The sequence below is a fragment of the Pieris napi genome, chromosome 17, assembly GCF_905475465.1.
Source record: "Pieris napi chromosome 17, ilPieNapi1.2, whole genome shotgun sequence".
Lineage (NCBI taxonomy): Eukaryota > Metazoa > Arthropoda > Insecta > Lepidoptera > Pieridae > Pieris > Pieris napi.
The window spans coordinates 979,185-1,002,337 of NC_062250.1; the positions used below are offsets into that span (position 1 = coordinate 979,185).

The window sequence follows — 23,153 nt, forward strand, 5'->3', positions numbered from 1 at the left end:
AAAACTGGGTTTAGTATTTGTTTATTTAAGAGATCGTACATAGAATTAAAATACTAAAATTTCATTTTATTGATTAAAAATTATAAATTAAATATTTTTACTACTGTTAGAGAATATAATACCTAAGATTAGTTATCACAAAATTTTAAATTCTACCAATACCTACATATTCTTATGGTTTAAAAGTACAAAACATAAATTAACCATCTGATATTTGAAAATGCAAGAGAATAGAATTTGTATGGGCTATTTAATCATCATTATTTACAGGAATCTCCTCAAAACCTTCAGCTTCATTTACTAGGGCTCTTTCTAAAATAACTCTGCCCTCTTTGTAGCTGTAACAAAGAAAGAAGTTATACTTTATTTATATATTATGTTCAATAAAATTGTAATGAATAACAGTACAAACCGTTGGTTCTCTTCAGTAGCAAACTCGTACACCCAGCCAAGTTTAGTGCAACAGTTTTTGCAAGATACATCTCGCACCATATGCCTACCAGTTAACATAACACGATCTTGCACCTCAGAATAAATTAGATTTACTACTTTGTGGAACAGAAATGCACGGCCTGAAAACAGTAAATTACATTCTTTGTAATTTAAAGAGAAAGTTTAGGTGAGCCTCATTTTTTACTAATAACTACATAGGAAAGAGTTGGGGTATTGCGGTATGGTAATATACAATTAAATACAATACCTGTAGCTCCAGTGAATCTTGTACTTATAAGCTCTGATCGATTTGTAAGGACGACATCACAAGCAGCACAAAGAAACAGCCGAGTTCCTCCAATGTGGTCAAGAAATATTTTTCCCATTATACTTTTACGACTTTACGCTGTATATTATACGAGCAATAATATATTGCGCTGTAATAACTAAAAATTAATAAGATAAAGATGACCTTCCTCTAAAACAAATGTTTACGATTGGATTTAATAATTTTTATTTTTGTCTTATTTCATCATGACATAAACAACATGACAACAACAATGTGTCGCTTTGACATATGTCACACGGTACGCATTGTTGATATGACTTCTGTTAACATTGTTGAATCTCAATGAACTTTAGCTTGGCGCCGCTTTTTTAAATTAATTGTATACACAGGCCGTCATTATATAAAAGTATTGTTTTATGTGATTTGTGCTAACCACATACATTGTTTAATCATCGGTTTTACGGTCAAATAATATACAACGTAATCTGATGTTACTATAGCAACCAGAGTTATAAGAATACTCGTTAAAAGTAACAATATGACGGATCAAATTTAACACATGAATCATATACTATAAAAGTCCAGGCTTTTTAGTTAAAAACTTTAAAAATATAATGGAAACTTTAAAAGAAGATGCAATCCACCATACAGCTATGAAATTGGCCGAAGAATTAAAAAGCTTGTCCATTTACAAATCATTTTATAGCGATGTTCAAGTAAGTTGTGATTAAGTATATTATGTTAGGAAGGGTTTATATTCTGGGTATTTTATATTTCTAATATGACCTGCAATTAATTCGTAAAATTATGCATTTATAGAAATTAGTTTCGTCACCGAACGTAAAGAAAGAGGATTTCAAACAGACACTTCAACAGGCAATGAAAGAAAAGGGCTTGGATACAAAATTACGAAATACAGTTTTCCATTGGGTACGATCACAGAATAAGCAAAATGTAAGTTAAAAATATATAAAAACACATAGATCTTTTATTAACACGAGCTTTTATTATAAGTATTCGTCGACACGAACTGTCGTTTTCATACAAATTTAGTTTTCGACTTTCTACATACAATACTATTAAAGCATCTTGACTAAGGCAAACGTTTACTTCTTTATGTGTTCAATTTGGAGGTTATCGATTCAATTCTAGCGAAACGATTATTGTTTTTAGTTGAAGCACATGTTGAAATATAAGAAGCGAATCGTGCAGGAAGTTTTCATTAGTGACACTTCACTAGACTAGACTTAGGTAGCATGTCATAATATAGTTTAATTCAACTATTGCTTATTTCCTCTACAAAATTTATTTTATAGTTGTAAAACTTGTTAACGATTTCTTTGTAAGATTGTCCATTTTACCAACGTAAAATGGTACCTCGTTGGTAAAATGGTTCTAAAATGGTTCTTTGCAAAAAACTACGGTTTTCGGTTTTTTTTTGAAGTGAAACTTCTTTAGGCACATGAGGGTACAATTTTTACGGTTGAAACTATGATAATATTAGCGTCACGAAGATGTGCAGCGTTTATGTCGAAGAAAAGGGAGGGAGCGATTGAGACCGATTAAGAGAGAGTGGGAAAGGGCGAACGTAGCATGAAGCAAATAGCCATGGAGCCAGAGTAGGGAGCAAGCAAGTGAGAAAGATCGAGGGAGAGAGTGAGATGAAGCGAACGTCGCATCATGCACAATGCCATGGAGCGAGAGGTGGGAGAGAGCTATAGGAAGAAACATTGAGAGAGAGAGAGTAAGAGAGATCGAGAATAAATACACCCTATTGGTTGATGTATTCGTTTAGTAGTTACATATTAGAAGTTTAGATGGCAATTCTGTCGCATAACGTCTTGTGCAGTAAACGCAGTTTTTTTTATTTATTTAGGTATATTATCATTAGCACGTATAGTGTGTAAACAGTGTGCACATACTAATACATGGAGTGATCATATACTGGTTCATGATCTATTGGGGCTTTTACTATAGTAATAATTAATTTACAAAGAAGTTTCACTTTTGACATGTGTACTTTGTAAGCACGCACTTTCTTATTTTGTATAGCCAAGTATAAGTTGGCGAGTGGTAAATTTGAAGAAATTTGTTAGATACAATATAATTATATAATACATACTAGGTTTCGAAAACGAGACATGTCTAATTGTGAATAGTATGTCAGAAACGAACGTATGGGATTTTGATGGATGTAATCTGTACCTACCAAAACCTAGCGCGCACTATAGTTCTCATTTCTGAATATTTAGAACGCCAAGTGACACTTAACAGCCTTTAAGCAGAAATGGGGCGGACATCTAATCAAGATAGCCATGCATTTGACAAAGTGAATTGAATGTATCAAATCCGATGAATAATCATTTTCAGAAACTCGATCCCCTAACATCATTATCAAAAGCAAGTGCGCAATGGGAGAAAAGAATTCACAAATCACTAAATTCGATGTGTTCGGATTTAGAAACATCTTTAGCGAAGGTGAGATCACAGAGCGAGCAAGAAGAACTCTCGGCTAAGTGGAGCGAGCTTAGTACATACAATTTAGGTGAGATTACGTATACTAGTCAATATTCGTTAATACTAGGTTTGAATACTGTAGTGTCGTTCTAATATCTTTTGATTAGCCAAATGTGTTAAAAATAAAACATTATAAACATCTTGATTTAGTTTTATAGTATTAAAATAATGTTTCACATAAATATTTTGAGAACTTTTCAGATCTATCAAAATACAGACCTGTGTATGCACCAAAGGATTTTTTAGAAGTTTTATTGACGCTATCAGGCTATGTTCCTTTTACTAAAGAGTAAGTAAATCACACATTATAATGTCTCTTAGCTAGTAGTTTTAACTAAACATTTTTAATTTATTAGAAAACGTATGTTTATCATAAATGATACTTTCTAGAGGTGAACCTAAGTGGGAATTTGCTCATCTGCCCCTTCAAGTTAAGAATTTAGATCAATTGGTAAGTTGATTAAATATTGTTTTTTTGTATAATTAATTCAACATGAAGGCAAAATTCATGCGCCTAGTACGAAAAAATCACATACAATATTATAACATATTTATCTTTATACCCGATTTCTATAAGCCTACTGACATGTATCTCTCAAGTTAATATTTATAAAACGGACTTATCACTCAGCTCGGCTCTTATCTAATGCCTTAAGTGTAACGTGAGTAATGTGATAATAAACGTAAGAATTTGGTTGGCTCTCGCTTAGCATGCTCTTAGAAAAAAATTTCTGAAGGTCTATAAAATTCTTAGGCCTATATTCAAAAAGGTATCATAAGTCACAGTCTTTGAGCATATAATATATGTCAAAGTTCAGGAAAAAAATATTTGACAGCTCTTGAACTTAAATATGCTAAGTTTGAGAGTTAGCCAAGATTTAGCAATAAATCTCGTATAGCAAGTCCAAAACGTTGAACGTAGCGCTAAGTATTACTATCAACTATCAAAAACACACGCTTCCTGAGAGTACGGTGCGCAAGAACTTATTTAAGTTTGATGTTAGCAAATCCCTAATAAAAGATGCGTTCTATAAACAAACAAATTAAAATTGAAAAATCTTTTAGCGTAAAATATACCTGGAATGGACAAACGGTGAACCCTTGTTAGGTGTCAATCCAAATATGCCCAGTGCAGTCTCTGGATTTTCAACAATAGAAGCGGAGAGAATAGGTTTAGGTGAAAGGGTCACGGGGTTGGGCTACGCGCCAGTTATTCAAGAGTACTTGAAGAAGGGAAGCCCTCAGTGCTTGAGGGCGAAGCTTTGGGCTCAAGTACTCGGTGCTGATGTTGGTGCACAGGTTAGTTATCATAGTATTTCTGTAGTGGTATCAGATATTCCCCTTTACAGATAATAGACTAGACAATGTGCCTAATGAATTCGCGTAACATAGTGTTCGTTATTGATACGTTTTTTTTTATTATGTACAAATACACATTTTTTAACAGGCTGCCTTATGATTTCACTTTCACTTATCTACTTGGGAAGCTACCTAGACGCACTTGTAGTTATTTCGTTATTACAATTATTTATTAATTACAGTCACTCTTACCTTCCATATTATCCCTGTATTAATTCCCTTATTTGACTGACTTTTATGTCTAATTGAGTTGAATCAAGGATATATCGACCTCGATATTACGCATAGGTATGCTTAATATTAATTTTTAAACGTTCTGCTAAACGCAGTCAATGTTTAATTTTTGAATAAAGCCGTATAGACAAGTTGGTCTACAATGTTTTAGTAAAGTGACCGATTTGAAGGTTTTTTGTGAACTAAGTTTCTTGTTTCAATACAAACATTTATTGCTAATATTAGATTTTAAATATTGTTCTCTTGTATTCTATTTGTTAAATAGCAGCACAGGTGAAGTTTTATGTAGAATAGGGGCTTGAGACAAAGTAACTTTACGACAAGCGTAAAGACATAACGTAGGTATTAGTTTAATAATAATTTCATAAATAATTGTTTTAATCCGCCATTTTTTTAAATTATTTAAGCAAACTGCGTACTTCAATAGACTAAAAAAGAGTGTACTAGAAGTGGATCTGATGATAGACAAGTTGATATTCAAAGACGTCCAGCTCACTGCCTCCAACGATGACCAATATTTTGTTTTTGAAGATTTATTGTATCAGGTAAGTACTAGGTTTTAAAAGAAATATCATAAAAATATTATCGTAAATATACTTATAAAATATATCACTATTCAATGTTTTTTTAAAGTATTCTAATGCATAGAATATTTAAACTGTGTCCCGCAAATTCGCCCGTTATTATTCGATCGTAATGTGCAAAATAATAATTTATTGAAATCTAAAATGACGAATTGTAAATTAAAATGCCGCTTGTTTTTAATATCGAAGAAATAAATTTATAATTTGTATTAATTTTCGTCACTTAATATTTTAATGACAATTCAATTTCTAACTTCCTTTTTCTCTCCCTCTAAGTCTCGGAAATCTAAAGGTTTAGATTTGTATAAATATGAACAAGACTTAAAAATTTGTTTGCCAAAGAAGTTTCACTTCTGACATGTGTACTTTGTAAGCACGTACTTTTTTTATTATGTTAATAAATATATTTTCTTTTTTAATAAATTTTCTCTGCGCAATGACATCATTTAACTTTACGATCTAGCCTAACTTAAATTACGTATTAGTTATACGTAATTTAAAATTAACTTTATTTACTAAAAAGTATATTTAACATGGGAAAGTGTCCAATAATACAAATAGTATTACACAAGAACAGTCTGTATTAAGGGGAAGACTTGGTATTTTTTTTTCACTTAATACCACTCTTTAGCACTTAAGACTAACGTGCACTCACACTAATTCACTAATTCGAATGGTTTTGTCCTTTTCAATCTTCAAAAATATATATTATAATAAATTATAAATAATAAATTAGAAATATTATATTAGTTAAATTTAAATTTTCTTAGTATTATATTTTAAATTTAGGTTATGCTCTGTTTCTCGAGAGATAGTGATGTCCTTCAGAATCTAAAAGGTTGTATCGGTAATCCACTAAATGTCACGATCAAAGGTAAACAGACATGTGCTGACAGTATTACAGTTTTCCCGCCAAGTGGAATTATACCTTTTCATGGCTTCACTATGTACGGTAAGTTTTAAGACCGACTGAGTCATGTAATTTAAGTCTAGTCTAATTTAATAATAATGATATTTAAAATGAGAAACTCTGTTCTTATGGTCTGTTTGTACTGGCGCGTCTAAACGGGCCATGTTTTGCTGCAATTGATGGCTGCACTGTTGGCAACTAATTGTCCGGCCATTAGAAAAATATTTAAATGCAGCTGATGGCCGAACAATCTATGGCTAGGCAATGTGTTGCAATATGTCTGCAATAGTATGGCCCATGATGCAGACTCCTAAACGGGCTACACAAACCGGCAACAATGGCTGACGAAATCACACTTGTCCCAGCAGCTTATATTGTTTTAAAAAAGAAGAGATTGTGGATTCGACCCTACTTAAATAGGCGTGAAACTGTAGACAATTTGAATCTAGAAATAAGTCTTGATAATAAATTATTCAAGAACTAGAATGTCAAAATCAGTAATTTTTACGTAGTAATCTAACGTCAAATACAGCTGATCGCAAAACACAGAAAATTGCAACAGGCACACTTCACTCATAGCAAACGTCATGTCGCGTAGAAAAGGATACACTGTGCCATAACAAAGAGAGTGACTGAAACAACAATAGAACTGGCTGTGCAATATTGCAGTTGAATTCGATAGCCTAGCGATCGTCCGGCCACCCATCGGGGCAATATCGGCCATATGTGGCTATACAAAACATGTTTGGCTATATGGCCGGGACATTACTGCAATATTGCATAGTGTGGCTGCTATTGTTTGCAATGTTGCCGACCACAGTGTTGCAGCCATCAATTGCAGCAAAACATGGCCCGTTTAGACGCGCCATACCACATATCATTAAAATTAGCTAAAAATAACGAAAAACATAGGTATATAAACAGGGTGAGATCCAGAGACTTACTTCCGCACGTCATTGAGTGGTTTAAAAATAAGATGCTGAGTCGATACTTAGCGTTAAGTATGCCTCCTAAGTGAAATCTAAAACGTTTTTGACTAAAAGCAGTAAGATAAAGAGAGTGAGAATGTCAGATTTTTGTATCTTCGTGATAATTAGTTTTTTCGAACTGAGGATGAACCTTCGGTCTAGGCATGCCATGAGCCATTGGTGCACATGGAAGCTACGACCTTAGAGGGGAGGGAGAAGTCTCAACTCTGATTCGTACATTACGGCTTCTCTCTCTCTTCTCTAAGTTAGAGATTAACATGTAGATACCCCGGTTGGATTACAATAGTTTCGATTTGGTAGGCACAAAAATCAAGTTGTCACAATCTGGACTCTTGAGGTCCCGCCTTTTTATCTGTCAAATTTATCTGTCAATCAAGATCACTCTAGAAAGGTTTAATTGCCATAAATGATAACTAAACTGATCAAATTTCACCAATTTATTTTCAGCGACGCCATTCTGTTATCTATATGATGATCCTGTGCAATTGTATTTTATTTTTCGAGCGTTTTATATTCGCTATTGGCATAAATTGCATTATATTTCTACACACCCGCAGGTACATACAATATTATACAGTATTAAATGTTTATAAATAAAATATGCTAAGCGTTTTGTTTAAGAGAGCTAGAGCTTTAAATGTAGCAATAATTTGCCAGCGTAAAAACCTGTGGCGCTACAACCATTTTGAAGCCTCTGATTTTTTTTTTTCTGTTTCATCATTTGTCAATGTAATAGAGATGTAGGTGATGAGCCTCAACTTAATCATACACGCCGTCGACTTTTTGGGTCTAAGGCAAGCCGGTTTTCCTTCACCGTTCGAGCGAATATTAAATGCGCACATATAATTAAAGTCTATTGATAGGTACATTGCCGAGGATCGAACCTATGACCTCAAGGATGAGAGTCGCACGCTTTAGCCACTAGGCCAACACTGCTCTATTTTTAACCGACCCCAAAAAGGGAGCATAGACATCCGAGCACGTCTACCAAATTTCCTTAATGTTTTATCACATGTTTTGGGAACTATATCTAATTAATATTTCAATATTATACCCCATCATCCTATTTGTCCCTCCTTTCAGACGAACGCGTTTTGTTCAAAACTCACCGATAACTACATTGAGCATTTTGATAAATGTGCTAGGTCTGAATATTCACAGTTGCTCCCCTCACACTTTGAAATCAGTTTTCTTTTAGTTTTTTATAATTTATGAATAGATTTTTTTTCTATTCGTGTATGTTATGTTGGCCTATAAGTCATTGTCACATTAAATCTTGTATTTTATTTTCCTTGTACCAATGTATGAGTGTACCGAGCGTTGGCTAGCAGTCAATCAAAATTAGTTCAGTAGTTTTTGATGTGTGTTCACGCATTTTTTGAAGTTTTTGCATATTATATTATACGCAGTTATAAATATTTTATATATTTTAAGGGTATTGTGTCACTTTGCTTACTGTATGAGAGGTTATTAGAAGCAAACGAGCCGTTATTATGGATTCATTTTCGGAATATTAATATCAATCCGTAAGTTATCTTTTATGTATTTAAGTACAAGCATTTAAAATGTATCCATAAAACCCGTTACTATTAATTTGTACACACACAATTGTTTATTTAGTTGCTAGGTTCTGGATACGATTACGGGAAAAACAATTTTAGGTTTGGCTGATTAAAGATCAAAAATTATCTCTATGGTCTATTGGGATTTAAATAGGATTTTTGTTTTTCAGAATACGTGTAGTTTTCAAATGGATTATGCGGGCATTCAGCGGTCACTTACCGCCTGATCAACTTTTGCTATTATGGGATACCATTTTAGGTTACGATTGTTTGGAAATTCTACCATTATTGGCGGTGGCAATACTGAGTTTTAGAAAGGAGAATATTTTTCAAGTGAACACCATACAAAATGTTGACGCTGTTTTAGCAGACCTGTCTACCATTTCCGTCATTCCTCTGTTGCAATTGACTTTGATGAAGCCTCAATAAAGTTTTCGTTTCCTAGTTTGAAGTGTTATTTAAATGCATTTCCTTTGGGCCAGGCGAAATGCCTTGGAACGAACAATACGTAAAATCGAGTAGATGTCTAAAAGTAACAATGCATATTTTGAAATATATGCATTCTTTCGAGCTGTCAAAAGTATGAAAATATCTTATTGACATTTACGAAAATCTTTGCGCTCTGTATTTGGAACTAAGCGGATTATTAATCTATGCGTTTGAACTGTCAAACTGGTAATTATAAACTATTTGTATCAAGTTTGTTTCAGTTTCATATCAAAAGCTTCTATTTTATTACTTGAGTTTTTGAATTTTACGTATTGTTTGTACAAATGCCCATATTTGATGAACTGTCATAATTGTGTTGTTATCAAATTATTAGTATGTAGTATACTACAATTGAGGTAAATACGCTATTGTCACTGTTAGACATGTCATGTACAATTTTAGAATTTTTATTTTGTAGATGTTTTTTTTTTTTTTTAATAAAAGTTGAAATTGGTTGTTGTTTTTCTAATTTATACTACATAGCCTGGATAAACTAGGGTTAAGGATGAAAAAAAAACAAATCATAGAATTTTTATTTTTAATTAACAGAACAATATAAATAGTTTAAACTTTAAAGTATATTTATTTTGCGTACAAATAAAGTTCTTACAACAATTACGTGCGTTATTAAGCACCATTTGCAGTGGTAGAAGTTTTAAAAATGTAATCTGTGGTTGTAACTGTCATGGCCGATGGCATCTTTTATTCATTGTCTTTTCCTGTGCAAACCTTAATTTTGCGTGTTTTGTTATTGTTTCACAAATAGACTTATAATCACAACTTGGCTTGAATTTCTGGAATTTGGAGACTCTTTTTACCTTGAATTGCCCCTGATTTGGACTTTGTTAAAAAAAGAGTAATTTTATTTATCTTCTATTTCGGGTCATAAGCGATATTCTTTTCCGCATCCAAAAAAAGGTAAGAATCGTTTCATGGTTTGGTTACTTGCAACTTGACACATCAACGGATTCCTATTGTTTTCAAGTCGCGGAAAGTTGGTCATATGCTCTAATTTTAAGATTCATGAATCTCGTTGATTAAGTCCCATTGATATACCGACATTATTATTACCAGGTACGCACACTTCATATGATAATAATTAAAAAGTTTTACCAAAATGGTCATCACATAATTTGAAATTACGCCTTCGCGCGTTTTGCGCCATTAGTTTCCACAACTAACTCAAGGCATTGCGCTTCAATGTTGCGTGTTAACTCTATTTCCTTTACATGAGGTACTCTATGATATGAGGTAACTTCAATGTCATCACGAATTCAAGATTGACAGATGACGCGAACGATGACGTTAGACAGCTGACATTTAACGATTGAAGTGTGAATAGTGACTTCACTATAAAATAATCTATGTCTTCACAACATTGTCTAAATGAAAGACTATCCGATATACACAACAAACCTTTTACAATTTCTTACAAACAACACACCAATTCCCTTCCTCATAGAAACTGTTCTCAATCTCGAGTTCCGGTTTACACAAATCATCCAATTCGCCATCTTCGAACACGTGGTAATACCTCAAAAACGTGTCGGATGTATTCGTTAACTTTTTATCCCGGATTTGCCTCAACTTCCACGGAACTAGGAGATCTGAATGCTGAAATTGTGTTCTATTTTCGTGTATTGGAAGATTTACACCCCCAATCGTGGTGACTAGGTCTGTATCGCGGTTTTCCTTGTTTGTGTCCAAGTAGTTCGATTTGGTCTGGTCTTTGGCCCATACTGTGATGAGGGCAACACCTCCAGGACGAAGAAGACGCGCGATCGTAAGGATCGATTGTTTTCTTCTTGCCTGAAATGTTAAGGAAAAATACTCTTACTTAATGTTTCTTACTAAATAGTTCTTCTATAACACATAAATAACGACTTTTAACAGTACAAATCAACGCAAGGGAAAACTTATTAATAAAAAATAAATTATTAGGCCTGAGACCGTAAAACCATAGAGCTAGTCTGTGTTCCTAGAGCTAATTAAATTTGTCAGAAAAAGGTCTACTTTGGTAAAAATAGTAGAAAAATACCGATTTATTAACACATTTTGATTTTATAATAAATTTGTAAGAAATATTTATATATTTTTGTAACAAAAATTTGAAACAAAGAAACACTCAATTTGCGATCGTAATTTTGCGTGTATGGGAATGCAAACGGAATATCACCCACCTCGCTACAAAAGTGGTGTATGACAGCGATACAAATAATGACGTCCGCACACTCGTCCCTTAACGGCGAATGAAGTAAGTCAAGTCTGACACAATCCGAGCCAGATATAGCGCGTGTGTGCGCCGAACATTCTAATAACAACCCTGCACTACGTTCGCCAGCTATCTGGAATGTTTTATTTTAATGTAAATTAATTGGCATTTAATCATTTTTAATTTTATTCTATTGTGTCAGAGAAATTTCATAATGGTGAAAATAAAAATTCAATACGTTCTAACGACGTGAGAAATTATATACCACAAACTCAATTTTATAATTATTTTTTATTAAATGTGTTATTAACATTTAAATCTAGTGTCTGGCAACCTCCAATTGTTTCATGTTTATAATTGACATAAGAACAAGAAAAGAAAATACTTTATTGCACGTAATAAAAAAGGATTTAATAAAAAATACATGATGAACAAATAAAAAAGAAGATTTTGAGATTCTTAAACAAAGGTACACAACTATCAAGATAGTTTGCTTTAATAAATTTTTTTTTGGATAAAATACCCTATTTACTTCGAATTCCATATCTAAGTATAGATGAAACATATGCATGATAAGCAGCTAATACCGCATCATGGTTAACAGTTTCCCTTAGTTGTTTTAACACATCAACAGAGCTCTCTACTTTGTTCTGTAATTTTTCAATATGTGCTTTCCTATATATGAAGCTTTTTCGCTACCCAACTTCAAAATTCTACAATGAAACAATTAATATGCTGAAACTATACTTCTTGTGCAAAAGTAGTTAAATTATAATAAGTGTTATATGTAGAAGACTTTAAAAGAAAAACGCTTTTTACCGGATTAAAGTTATGTATTATTATAAATTTACAACTATTTGACATAATTTTAAATTTATCCGACGTTTCGCACGCTCCACGCACGCTGTAAAGCACGCGAAACGTCGGATAAATTTAAAATTATGTCAAATAGTTGTAAATTTATAATAATACATAACTTTAATCCGGTAAAAAGCGTTTTTCTTTTAATGTTATGAGTTATGTTAATCAAAGACAATACTATGTAGAAGACTTTACGTAAAGCACAAAATCATATGTCAAATATTTTTTCTCTCTTTCTCTATGATTTTATATCAATAGTAAAACAACTACCAAGAAATGTCAAGAACTGTGGAAGAACTACTACTTCAAGCAACAGAGTTTGAATAAGACAATATTATTTCTTTCATACCTGTAAGATATCATTCCTCTTCAATATATTCTTTCCATTTCCGGCCCCAAGATCTAGTAACACTGCTCCTGAGGGTATGCTCTGCAAAAATTCATCAACCCGAGGCCAGCGCTTGTGACGCGTCGTACTAAAGTGGCCTGCTATTTGTTCATACACCTGAAATACATTTATCATATATTATTAGTTTAAAATATTACTTTTCTTAGCTGTTTTTTCGTAAACTAAAGGATTAACTTAATATAAATCAGCCAGTCATGGTCCTTAAAAGTTTTTATTTATTTATTTCCATATATATATTAGGGTGGGTCAAAAATTTTTTTTTTTAGTTATCGATTTTTAATAGCGAAAATATGTTGTAGTTAGGTATCGTTATAAACCCCTTAAAATATTATTGAATTATTTTAAGTGGAACAGCCCGCGCAACGCCCTTGAAGTTTTGAAAAAAATAGCTCAAGTACCCACTTTTACACCTTAAGCTACACGTTTGATGTTGGGTATAGTTTAATGTTTTAATTAGTATCCATTGAAATACACGTTAATTTTGTTATATAAACTGTGTTGTTTATTAAAAGAAGATATTTTGGGGTAAGTACATTCAGAGAATTCATGTATCAATGTGGCTAGTTTCTAGTGAAATGATGCGAAATTGTAAATTATGTAATTTTTGTTTTAGAACTTGGAAGTTAAATTTTCCTATCATGTCAAATAATAGACAGTCATACAAGTGCCCTATATTTGGAACTATAGAAGATATAAAAGAAAACGTGTTACCAACATACCAGGATGTCATGAAATGTTACGAGTGGAATAGACTACAGGTGAAAATTAAAAATAGCAGTAACAAAGAGCCCGCGTTTTCCGAAATTGCAGGAATTGTAACTCAAAAAGTTGAAGGAGTATGGCAAAAAGCATCAATCCCTGTAATCTCGCATACAAGAGTCATTCAGCTCCTGAAAGCTTATCATTCCAAATGCAAAAATATTATCAAATCATTGAAAAGATTGTCAACTGAGAAAAAAACTGAGTTCTTGCAGAAAAGCGAAATTTTGTTCGATATTTGTTCATGCAAATGCAAGATAATAAGTCAATGCAATTGTCCCAGAGAAGTTAAAGTGCCTAAGGAAGAACACGACTTTTTGATTGATCAACGGGGTGAAAGAAAAATAAGAATCGGTGGCATTGATCGCAATCGAACAAAAAGGTTACAAACAAAGTTTGCTCGAAAGCAAGCTTCAACAAAAGTCTGTCTGAAGAGCGATAACAACCCATCCAAAATGCCAGAACAAGAATTAATGTTATCAACAAGTAGTGATTCTGATACAAGTGTTTTATTTCCGAAAAATCTACACAAAAATATACAAGAGCCCTTACCTTCTACCTCAGGAACTATGGGAAATAAGAAATGCGCGAAAAGTTTACCGGTGTTGTCGCAAATATGTGACCGATATGGAGTATCCGACAGAGCTGGTGCTGCGATTGCTTCTGCGGTTTTATACGAACTTTCTTCAGGTATCGTAATAGATAAATCAAAACTGCGAAGGGAAAGAAGGAAAACACGGGACGCGTTTCTAAAGAATCAAGCGCCTTTAAACTTGCCTGCTTTATATTTTGATGGGCGGAAAGATAAAACCCTGAAGGTAGTCGAAAAGGGAACCAAAAGGTACAAGCGAGTAGTTATTGAAGAACACGTTTCTGTAATTAAAGAACCGGAGTCCATTTATGTAGGGTATGTGACGCCATTACAAGGAACTGCAAAGGCCATTGAGATATCAATAAACGCTCTTCTGTTTGCCAAAAATATAAGTGCTGTTGACCTCCTGGCTATTGGATGCGATGGAACAGTGACCAACACAGGTAAATTTAGTGGTGTTATAAGGCTATTTGAAAAAAGACTTCAGAGACCATTGCAATGGATAATTTGCTTGCTGCATTTAAATGAACTGCCCTTGAGGCATTTGTTTGACTATATGGATGGTAAAACCTCTGGTCCATCTACGTACAATGGTCCTATTGGTAAGTTGCTGGATAAGTGTGAAACGCGAGCTGTAGTTGAATTTGAGTCAATACCGGGTCAATTCCCAACGCAAAAACCTGATGACTTAAGCACAGACCAAAAATATTTGTATGAAATTACCCTAGCAGTAATTACTGGAAATTGTTCACATGACTTAGCAAACCAATCACCTGGAAAAATGTCACATGCTCGTTGGTTGACTAAGGCAAACCGGATCTTGCGTCTTTACATTTCTACGCCAACGCCATCAACTAATTTAATAATTTTGGCTCAATACATTGTAAAAGTATATGCCCCCGTGTGGTTCCAAATAAAGACACACTCATCATGCAAAGATGGATCACGGCACCTCTGGAAATTGATTGAAAGTTCGCGATTTTTATCAAGTGCATTAAAAGCAATCATAGATCCTGTTATTCAACGCAACGCATATTTTGCTCACCCTGAAAGTCTACTATTAGCGATGTTAACAGATGGAGAAAAGCATATAAGAGAACTTGCAGCTAGAAGAATTCTAAAAGCGCGTAGTTCATCTACAACGGGGAAACTGCCACGCACTTTTGAAGTGCCTAAACTTAATTTTGATGCTAAATGTTACATTGATCTAATAAACTGGCAAGAAACCAACTTTGATCCACCTATTCTAAGAAATCAAACTAATGACGAACTTATTCAGATAATAGAGAAAAACGGTGACGAAAGAATGTTGTTTATTAGGCTGCCTTGCCATACACAAGCGGTTGAACGAAGTGTAAAGATAGTGACAGAAGCTGCAATGTCGGCATGTGATAAAAAAACAAGAGAGGGCATCATTCATGCGAAACTTGCTTCAAGGAAAGTTATGCCGAAATTCGATAGTAGGCGGGATTTTTTGTATAAAAACAAATAATTTTTTGATTACCTTTATGTGTATTTGTTAAAGTTTTTTTTGTTTTAAACGTTAATATATGTCTTTCACTAAATATTTGTAAGGTTTCAATAGTATTTTAAGTAATTTCTAATAAAGAACTATGCTATTTAGTAATACATGTTTCTCTCAAAAGCATATAATTTTGAAGCGCATGCGCGGGCTGAAGATGTATGTTTCATTATCCGTTTTTTAGCTAAAATTACTTTTTAGAGTACACTACAACATAATTTTACTATTAGAATTTGATTCGGCAACTTTTATTTTTTTCCTAACTAGAGTGACCCACCCTAATATATATACCACATATTATTCTATATTAACAGTTACTACTAATACAAAAGAACTACTTTTAAATAATACCTACAGTATTATTGTGAATTCTGATAATTCTACAATTAAAAATTCATTAAAATATATATATATATATAGCTAGATCTTATTACTAATAACATAACAAGCAGCCCTTGTGAACTCAGCCAGTGTCCAAAAAATAGGTCTACCTCGATAAAATTTATAAGCTCATAACATAATTATCTATGTATTTATACATAAATAAAATAAATCAGTGGTGCTACACCCTTTTTAGGTCTGGGACTGAGATTTCCGTGTCTGTATCATGGTCATTTGTCAATCTAATAGGCCAGTAACTAATCAGCCTCCTGTCCTGTGCCTACTTATTTATATACAGTTGATATTATTAAAAATCTTATATTGTGTTTGCCAAATTCTATTTATTATATACAGTGTAATCTCCATGTAACATCAATCGACTTAACGACAAACTCTCTTAAGCGTCAAAATCAATTGGTTTAGCTTGTCTACCATACAATGATTCACTCTACATCACACACACTTTCAATAACGACAACAATTGAGTAATAAAAAGGACAAGCCTTTATAATAATTTTTTGTAATATTATGGTTTATGGTAAGTTTGTAGTGTAACATGGTTGCAAATAATATACCTGATGTACATGCAATTCCTCTAAATGCGATGCTAATACATTGTCTAATTCCCCATCTTTTTTAAATCGGTCACACAAAATGTTATAACAACATTCACACGGTCCCTCTCTTGTCTTACGGAAAGTAAGAGATATCCTTGTGTCCCGAGGTCTGGTATCGCCAGTTATAACTCTTTCGTGTTTTCTGGTTTGTACTATAGGGTCCCATGTACGAGGTTGAATAGCATGTTGCCAGTCATATCTATAAAATAGATTAAAGAGGAAATATAATTTATCATTAATTTATTATTTTATTTATTTAATGGCTGAAAAAATTGGTTGTTTTTATATAATTTTGGTAAGCAATATATAATAATGAATTTATGAAACACCTGTAGAACCATAATTTTTTGTCAAAGTCAACCCAAAAAAAGATTTAAGAATTTACCTTGCCTCCTCCTGCATAACAAGCATAGACCGAGCAGGCACCACAATGGGTACATATTTATTACTATGATGCTTCCAGTCCATAACAACATCGGAGCCTAGTGACAGAGATAAAATTGTGTCCTCAAAGGGGCTGTGTCTATCAACATGTGATGGAATTCCTGAAATTTTTTGTTAATACACTACATTATATAGACAGACTCAAATCAAGTATTTTTTAAGCTGTACATTTAAGATTTCAATTTTTAAAGGAATTTTTAAAAAACTTTTAATAAGTGTTTTGAAAAAACGTTTGATTTCTACTTTTGTAAACTTCTTCAGTAACAATTATTACCTTGTCCTGGCAAATATTTATTTACAGTAAGTTGATCTGGTACATTTATAGCAATGCCTTGAGCTCTCAATCTTTCCCATAAAATGTCACATTGAGGAGGAATTTCTTCATCTAAGGGGGCGTTTAAATCCACATCATTGCTGCCATATCTAAATTCATACCCGTAATGTTTTACTTGTCGATTCTTTAGGTTAGACTGATCTATCCAATCAAATAGTGTTATAAATTCTTTTTCTTCTTCAATTGTAATAAAATCAGGTATTATTTGAAGCCCTTTTGGTGGATGTACTGTGCATATTATCTCATCACTTGGAACTAGAAATTTATTTTATGTTATGTTAAAACTTTTAAGTGCCTACATACAGACAAATAGTAGGTAATAATAATTTGGTTAACTCACCTCCTTCAACATAATTCATATAAATCACTGTTCCATTCATCGCCTTTGCTTTACCATTGTGAGCTTCATGAAACAGTCGAGAACTTTCAACATCAGCAAAAACTAAAAAAGAGTGTGATTCGCCTTTTTCAGCAATGTATTTAAGTAAGTTCACTGTGGGAAGCTTCTGTAGGAGATTGTTAGCATCTTCCTTAAGGAAGCCAGTAGCCTGGCCTACGTTACACAACACTATGTTCTAAACAAATAAAATATTTGTATAAATAAAATAAGTCAATTTAAAAACGACGTTATTTTTTAGTATAATCTTAACAGTGTTTACTTACAGTACTTGGTGTTTCAACACATAAAACTCCCTTTGAAGTCTTTAAGCGTGCTGAAAATCGTTTACATTTACGATTTATTTGTTTTAATTTCTCCATTTCAATACACAATTTGGTCTAGGTTGATTAGACTACAGGAAAATTTAAATATGTAAATATTGAATATTGATGGTTAAATTTAATCTAAACATAACCTCGAAATGTTAACTGACAGTACTATAACACAGACTAGTAAGACATTGTAAGCAACTATGACAAGATATATACAGGATATCATATAATACGAAGGATTCACTGTCAGACACTCCACTGTCAACACCAATTCATTTTTGACATACAGCAATCATATTTAGTATTCACATTGGGTATGTTCCGATATACACTGCGAGTACTGTATAGTGCTCCCACTGTTCAAAAATTTGTTCCGCTATGGACTGCAGTATACAGCCGCAGCGTCCTAGGAAATATATGACGTCACAAATCCCCGCTATACTCCTACTGCGAGCACTGGCGTTTTCGAGGTAAGGTACTCGCAGTGCTTTGATCACGTGATCAATCAAAACCACTTGAATGCCTAACGGCTGATATAACTTACAGTTTAATAACAAACATTTAAAATTCTAACTTACTTTCTTTGTAGTATTAATTCAATTGACAGTTAATATTAATATAGATTTTTTTAATGCGATAATACTCCAATAATAGTTTTTCTTGTTGAATTGAAAAACTTTGATGCACTCATTTGAAAACCGTGTCGAAAAACGAAGCTGACTAGTATACTGGACTGCGTTCCGTTTTAAATTGTAACCAGTATAGCTGGCTATAGAGAAACGGTTTCACAGTATACTAAATTGACGGTACTCTGTACAGTGGTCGCAGTGTATATCGGAACATACCCATAATCACATTTCACAGGTTAAAATAAAAAAAATAAGCGTAGTCTCGCTCGTCGCTGAATCGCTGAGTAGCGAGTGCTGACTTTTATTTATTTAAAGTTTAAAACATTAAACAACATCATTATTAAATATTTTATATGAAAAAAACAAAAAAGTTAATTTATCATATTATGCATCATATAAGTTATTCATATAATAAAGAAAAATGAATTTACAAACGGTAAGTTTTAAGTAGGTATAATATTTTTGTTTGGAAATTGTTTATTTCAATTTCATTCATAGAGTTATACATTTTTCTTTTACATTCTAGGAACCGCTTTCCAGGAAAGGAAAGCATGTTGTATGTATGGCTTCAGATTTCTTTTATCCAAACACTGGTGGAGTTGAGGAACATATTTACAATCTATCTTTATGTTTGATAAAACGTGGTCATAAAGTTATTGTGATAACACATTGTTATGGAGAACGTGTTGGAGTTCGGTATTTAACCAGAGGCTTAAAAGTATATTATTTGCCTATTAGAGTCTTTTATAGCCAATGTGCTCTCCCAACCATGATTTGTAATATAGCTATTGTCCGTTATATTTTGATACGAGAGAGCATCAGCATTGTTCATGGCCATTCAGCTTTTAGTGTACTTGCTCATGAAGTGTCTATAATAGGAAAATTAATGGGACTCAAAACTGTTTTTACAGATCACAGCCTATTTGGTTTTGCTGATATGTCTGCAGTATTAACTAATAAATATTTACAAATGTGCTTGTGTGAGTGTGACCATTGCATATGTGTATCACATACAGGAAAAGAGAATACAGTGCTTCGAGCAAAAGTTAAGGCCCATAAAGTATCTGTTATACCAAATGCTGTTGATGCATATTCTTTTATCCCAGATCCTAGCCAAAGAGATCCAAATTATGTTACAATTGTAATTGTTTCTAGACTAGTTTATAGAAAAGGTGTAGATTTAATGGCTGCAGTAATAGCAGATATGTGTCCCCGTTATCCTAATATTAGGTTTATTATAGGAGGAGATGGTCCTAAAATGTGGTTATTGCAAGAAGTAAGAGAGAGAAAGGGCTTTCAGCACTGTGTTACCTTACTTGGCAGTCTTAAGCACTCAGAAGTAAGAGATGTGTTAGTTAAAGGGGATATATTTTTGAATACATCCCTAACAGAAGCATATTGTATGGCTATTGTTGAGGCTGCCTCTTGTGGTCTAAAGGTTGTTTCAACCAAAGTTGGTGGTATACCTGAAGTACTACCAGATGATATGATTTATTTAGCTGAACCAAATGTTTGTAGTATAATAAATAGCTTAGAAGTAGCCATAATGGACATAAGAGATGGACACTTTGTATGTCCATACCGGTGCAATACAAATGTTAGGACTATGTATAATTGGATGGATGTTACAAGAAGAACAGAGATTGTATATGACAGAATTTTGCTCAATAAAAATAAACCTTTAGGTTTGCAGTTGAAAAGCTATCTCTCCTGTGGTGTGTGGCCCTTTTTGTTAGTCATAAGTTTAATGTATTTATTGTTGCAATTAGTTGAAAGAGTATACAAAAGGAAACATATTGATATAGCTAGGGATTTGAAGTTATGATGTAAATATAAATGTTTATGATTTTATTTATATTAAGGCATAAACAAGTTTAAACAAATCTAAATTCAGACTTAATACAAATATGAATACCAAAAAATACTTTATAAGAAAAAACAGGTTATACAGGTTTTGTATATAATATGATATACAAAGCATGCATGTTTTTTATTGTCATGTAATGAGTTCTAATTTATTTAGTTCATTAAATGATTTTATATTAAAAGTCTATTAACTGTGGAATGATATTTATTTATAATACTATGGCCAAATAATCATGCAATAACATTAGCCACATTATTGAACAACATGGAAAAAATTATAAATACATATACAATGACAGTCTGTTACATACAATAACAGTCTGTTACTCAATAGAATATAATTTTTACTCTATTTTAAACGTAACGTTTTTATTAGTATTTTAGCAACTGTGACATTTTATCAAGATTAATGACAAAAATTTAGGCTAATAACTGTTGTAGTTAATTCAGCTTCTTCAGGCCCTGAAAAGAAATTTCATTCAAGTCAATCCAATTTTATTCATGACACTTACAAATAAATAATATTATGTATTTTATATGGTGCATATTGGACATGTTAAGAACTTACACTTTAGCACGAGGTGGATATTTAGGACTGACTCCAGACTGCTTCAGCTGCAACACAATAGATCGCAGACGGGCTACATCGCGACCCCTGCGTGGGCCAAAGTCACAGAGCTCTGATACACGAGCCCACTCATTGCCTTCCTCGACAGTACTCTCTGAACCACGTGCTAGTGCTTTTTCTGCATTTCTAGGTATTTTTAAAGGTTACAATAAGAAAGTTTAATAATACTTAATATTCATAATTGAAAAATCTTTACAATTAGGCACAATGTTACATGATTAAAAATATATAGCTTATTATGGTACAATGATTTTGTAAAATTTAAAGGTGTTGTTACCTTAATAAACAAGAAAAATATTTATTTATTATTTATGTTGTGAAAAACGAGTTAAAAAACTAACACCTATGTATTTGGTTAATATTTTAGCAAAAAATTTATCTGCAACATCATTATTACCATTATATGATCTTTTAATATTATTCAATGTGGACAGAACAAAACCCTGTTAACTTTTTGCTTAACAAACCCCAGATTACCTATGACCCAAAAAATAATAAAACACCACCACCGAGAACAAAAAATTAGTATTGAGCCCCTATATTGCTGTACTCACTTTGCAGACTCCCTGCGTGCATAGAAAAAAAAAATTATATAAGGCACAGTAAATAGAATTAAATTTTTGTCTTAAATTATACCAAATCTACAAGCTCTCATAAATCCTAATAATTAAGTGGTTGTTATTTTTAAGCTACTATGATTTTATATATTTTAATATATATACATTATTTACATGCAATTTACTACTTGAATAAGCTTTCTATTGTATTATTACATATAAAAAAACAATTGTAGATGTGGTTTTATAATATATATGTTGGTTTTACAAAAGAAATTTTATGATACTATATGAATATTTTACCTATTAGCAGCTTTGGTTTTTGATATCTGTTCTTCATGTGTCTTGTACCAATCTTCTAGTTCCTTTTTCGCCACTTTTAGCATTTCTTGCTTCTTCATCTCTTCTTCAGCATCTATAATTTGCGACAAATCACTATATATATGTGTAAAGGATACAACATCTTAAAAGGTAGACTAATCACAATAGTAGAGATAAACAAGATTTACTCAAGTGAGGAATAGTGTATATATGTCCTTTCATAATAAATTATTCTTTACCTTTCTCCTCTAGTCTCTTTTTTTGTTCTTCCCTCCACAGTTTGATTTTTTCGGGCTCTTCTCTTTCTTGTTTAAATACCGAAACTACAGGGGTTGCGGCTGGAGCCACAGTAGGTTCATCATCCATCAAACCATTCGCGTCAAAAGCTGCTGCACTTGGTACTTCTATGCAAAGACAGTAAATTATAGTTTATATTTATTATTTGGTGTATTGTTTTAACCCACTACGAAAGGAACATATCTGGGCAATAATTAAAAGTTACTTAAAAATATTCCTTGCTTGGAAACTTATAAGATCTATAGTGATGCATTAATAAACGAAAAGGAATATATTACCCACGAAATCGTCAAGTCCATTTGAAGCTAAACTCGTCGCAACAGGGGGCGGTGCACTTGTTTCCAGGTCATCTTCTAGACCTGCGAGCTGATTCTGTTCACGAGCCAAGAATTCGGCTGCAGGGTCCACTTCGGGTTGAACAAAATTATCACCAAAATCATCCATTTTCAATAATTGAAGTACAAAGTGCAAGTAATTCAATAAAATTAAGGAACTCTTCGGATTTCAGAACTCCTAGTGATTCAATAAATTACAAGTTTTGTGTCTGACCGTCTGACGTCAATACTTAAAACCGACAGGCGCTGACAGTGACAGCATAGAGCATTCAGATTGAAATATAAAATGCCAGTCAATGGATATGACAGCGAC

The 23,153-nt window shown here is 32.8% G+C and overlaps 5 protein-coding genes across 10 annotated transcripts; 2 read left to right on the top strand and 3 right to left on the bottom strand.

The window, feature by feature from the left end:
* Positions 1–5: 5 nt before the first annotated feature.
* Positions 6–843, bottom strand: LOC125057658 (protein yippee-like 5). The gene is made up of 3 exons (XM_047661438.1): positions 701–843; positions 413–572; positions 6–338 (listed from the first exon to the last, which is right to left on the bottom strand). Exons 1-3 carry the CDS (start codon positions 816–818, stop codon positions 251–253), a joined length of 366 nt encoding a protein of 121 aa, XP_047517394.1. The 5' UTR covers positions 819–843; the 3' UTR covers positions 6–250.
* On the top strand, positions 508–9,320 carry LOC125057657 (TBC1 domain family member 19). 4 transcript variants are annotated; one of them, XM_047661435.1, is made up of 11 exons: positions 508–619; positions 1,541–1,675; positions 3,092–3,266; positions 3,440–3,527; positions 3,629–3,689; positions 4,304–4,537; positions 5,239–5,376; positions 6,205–6,367; positions 7,762–7,871; positions 8,749–8,840; positions 9,047–9,320. In XM_047661435.1, exons 2-11 carry the CDS (start codon positions 1,601–1,603, stop codon positions 9,303–9,305), a joined length of 1,395 nt encoding a protein of 464 aa, XP_047517391.1. In that variant the 5' UTR covers positions 508–619; positions 1,541–1,600; the 3' UTR covers positions 9,306–9,320. The 4 variants fall into 4 exon arrangements, with proteins under 4 accessions (XP_047517391.1, XP_047517393.1, XP_047517390.1 ...); XM_047661434.1 differs by lacking the exon at positions 508–619 and adding an exon at positions 1,029–1,437; XM_047661437.1 differs by lacking the exons at positions 508–619; positions 8,749–8,840 and adding an exon at positions 995–1,437 and having other exon boundaries at positions 9,047–9,171.
* A 695-nt stretch (positions 9,321–10,015) lies between these two features.
* Positions 10,016–18,334, bottom strand: LOC125057898 (alkylated DNA repair protein alkB homolog 8). 2 transcript variants are annotated; one of them, XM_047661837.1, is made up of 8 exons: positions 18,160–18,334; positions 17,837–18,071; positions 17,437–17,751; positions 17,104–17,263; positions 16,677–16,917; positions 12,788–12,943; positions 11,546–11,710; positions 10,016–11,174 (listed from the first exon to the last, which is right to left on the bottom strand). In XM_047661837.1, the coding sequence occupies exons 1-8, from the start codon at positions 18,253–18,255 to the stop codon at positions 10,785–10,787; spliced, it is 1,758 nt and encodes a 585-aa protein (XP_047517793.1). In that variant the 5' UTR covers positions 18,256–18,334; the 3' UTR covers positions 10,016–10,784. The 2 variants fall into 2 exon arrangements, with proteins under 2 accessions (XP_047517793.1, XP_047517795.1); XM_047661839.1 differs by having other exon boundaries at positions 17,837–17,938; positions 18,160–18,274.
* An 890-nt stretch (positions 18,335–19,224) lies between these two features.
* LOC125057744 (phosphatidylinositol N-acetylglucosaminyltransferase subunit A) lies at positions 19,225–22,918 on the top strand. Its single transcript, XM_047661615.1, has 2 exons — positions 19,225–19,272; positions 19,363–22,918. Exons 1-2 carry the CDS (start codon positions 19,258–19,260, stop codon positions 20,659–20,661), a joined length of 1,314 nt encoding a protein of 437 aa, XP_047517571.1. The 5' UTR covers positions 19,225–19,257; the 3' UTR covers positions 20,662–22,918.
* On the bottom strand, positions 20,890–23,071 carry LOC125057746 (clathrin light chain). 2 transcript variants are annotated; one of them, XM_047661617.1, is made up of 6 exons: positions 22,784–23,071; positions 22,448–22,612; positions 22,191–22,302; positions 21,885–21,896; positions 21,271–21,456; positions 20,890–21,164 (listed from the first exon to the last, which is right to left on the bottom strand). In XM_047661617.1, the coding sequence occupies exons 1-6, from the start codon at positions 22,947–22,949 to the stop codon at positions 21,158–21,160; spliced, it is 648 nt and encodes a 215-aa protein (XP_047517573.1). In that variant the 5' UTR covers positions 22,950–23,071; the 3' UTR covers positions 20,890–21,157. The 2 variants fall into 2 exon arrangements, with proteins under 2 accessions (XP_047517573.1, XP_047517574.1); XM_047661618.1 differs by lacking the exon at positions 21,885–21,896 and having other exon boundaries at positions 22,784–23,069.
* Positions 23,072–23,153: the final 82 nt, after the last annotated feature.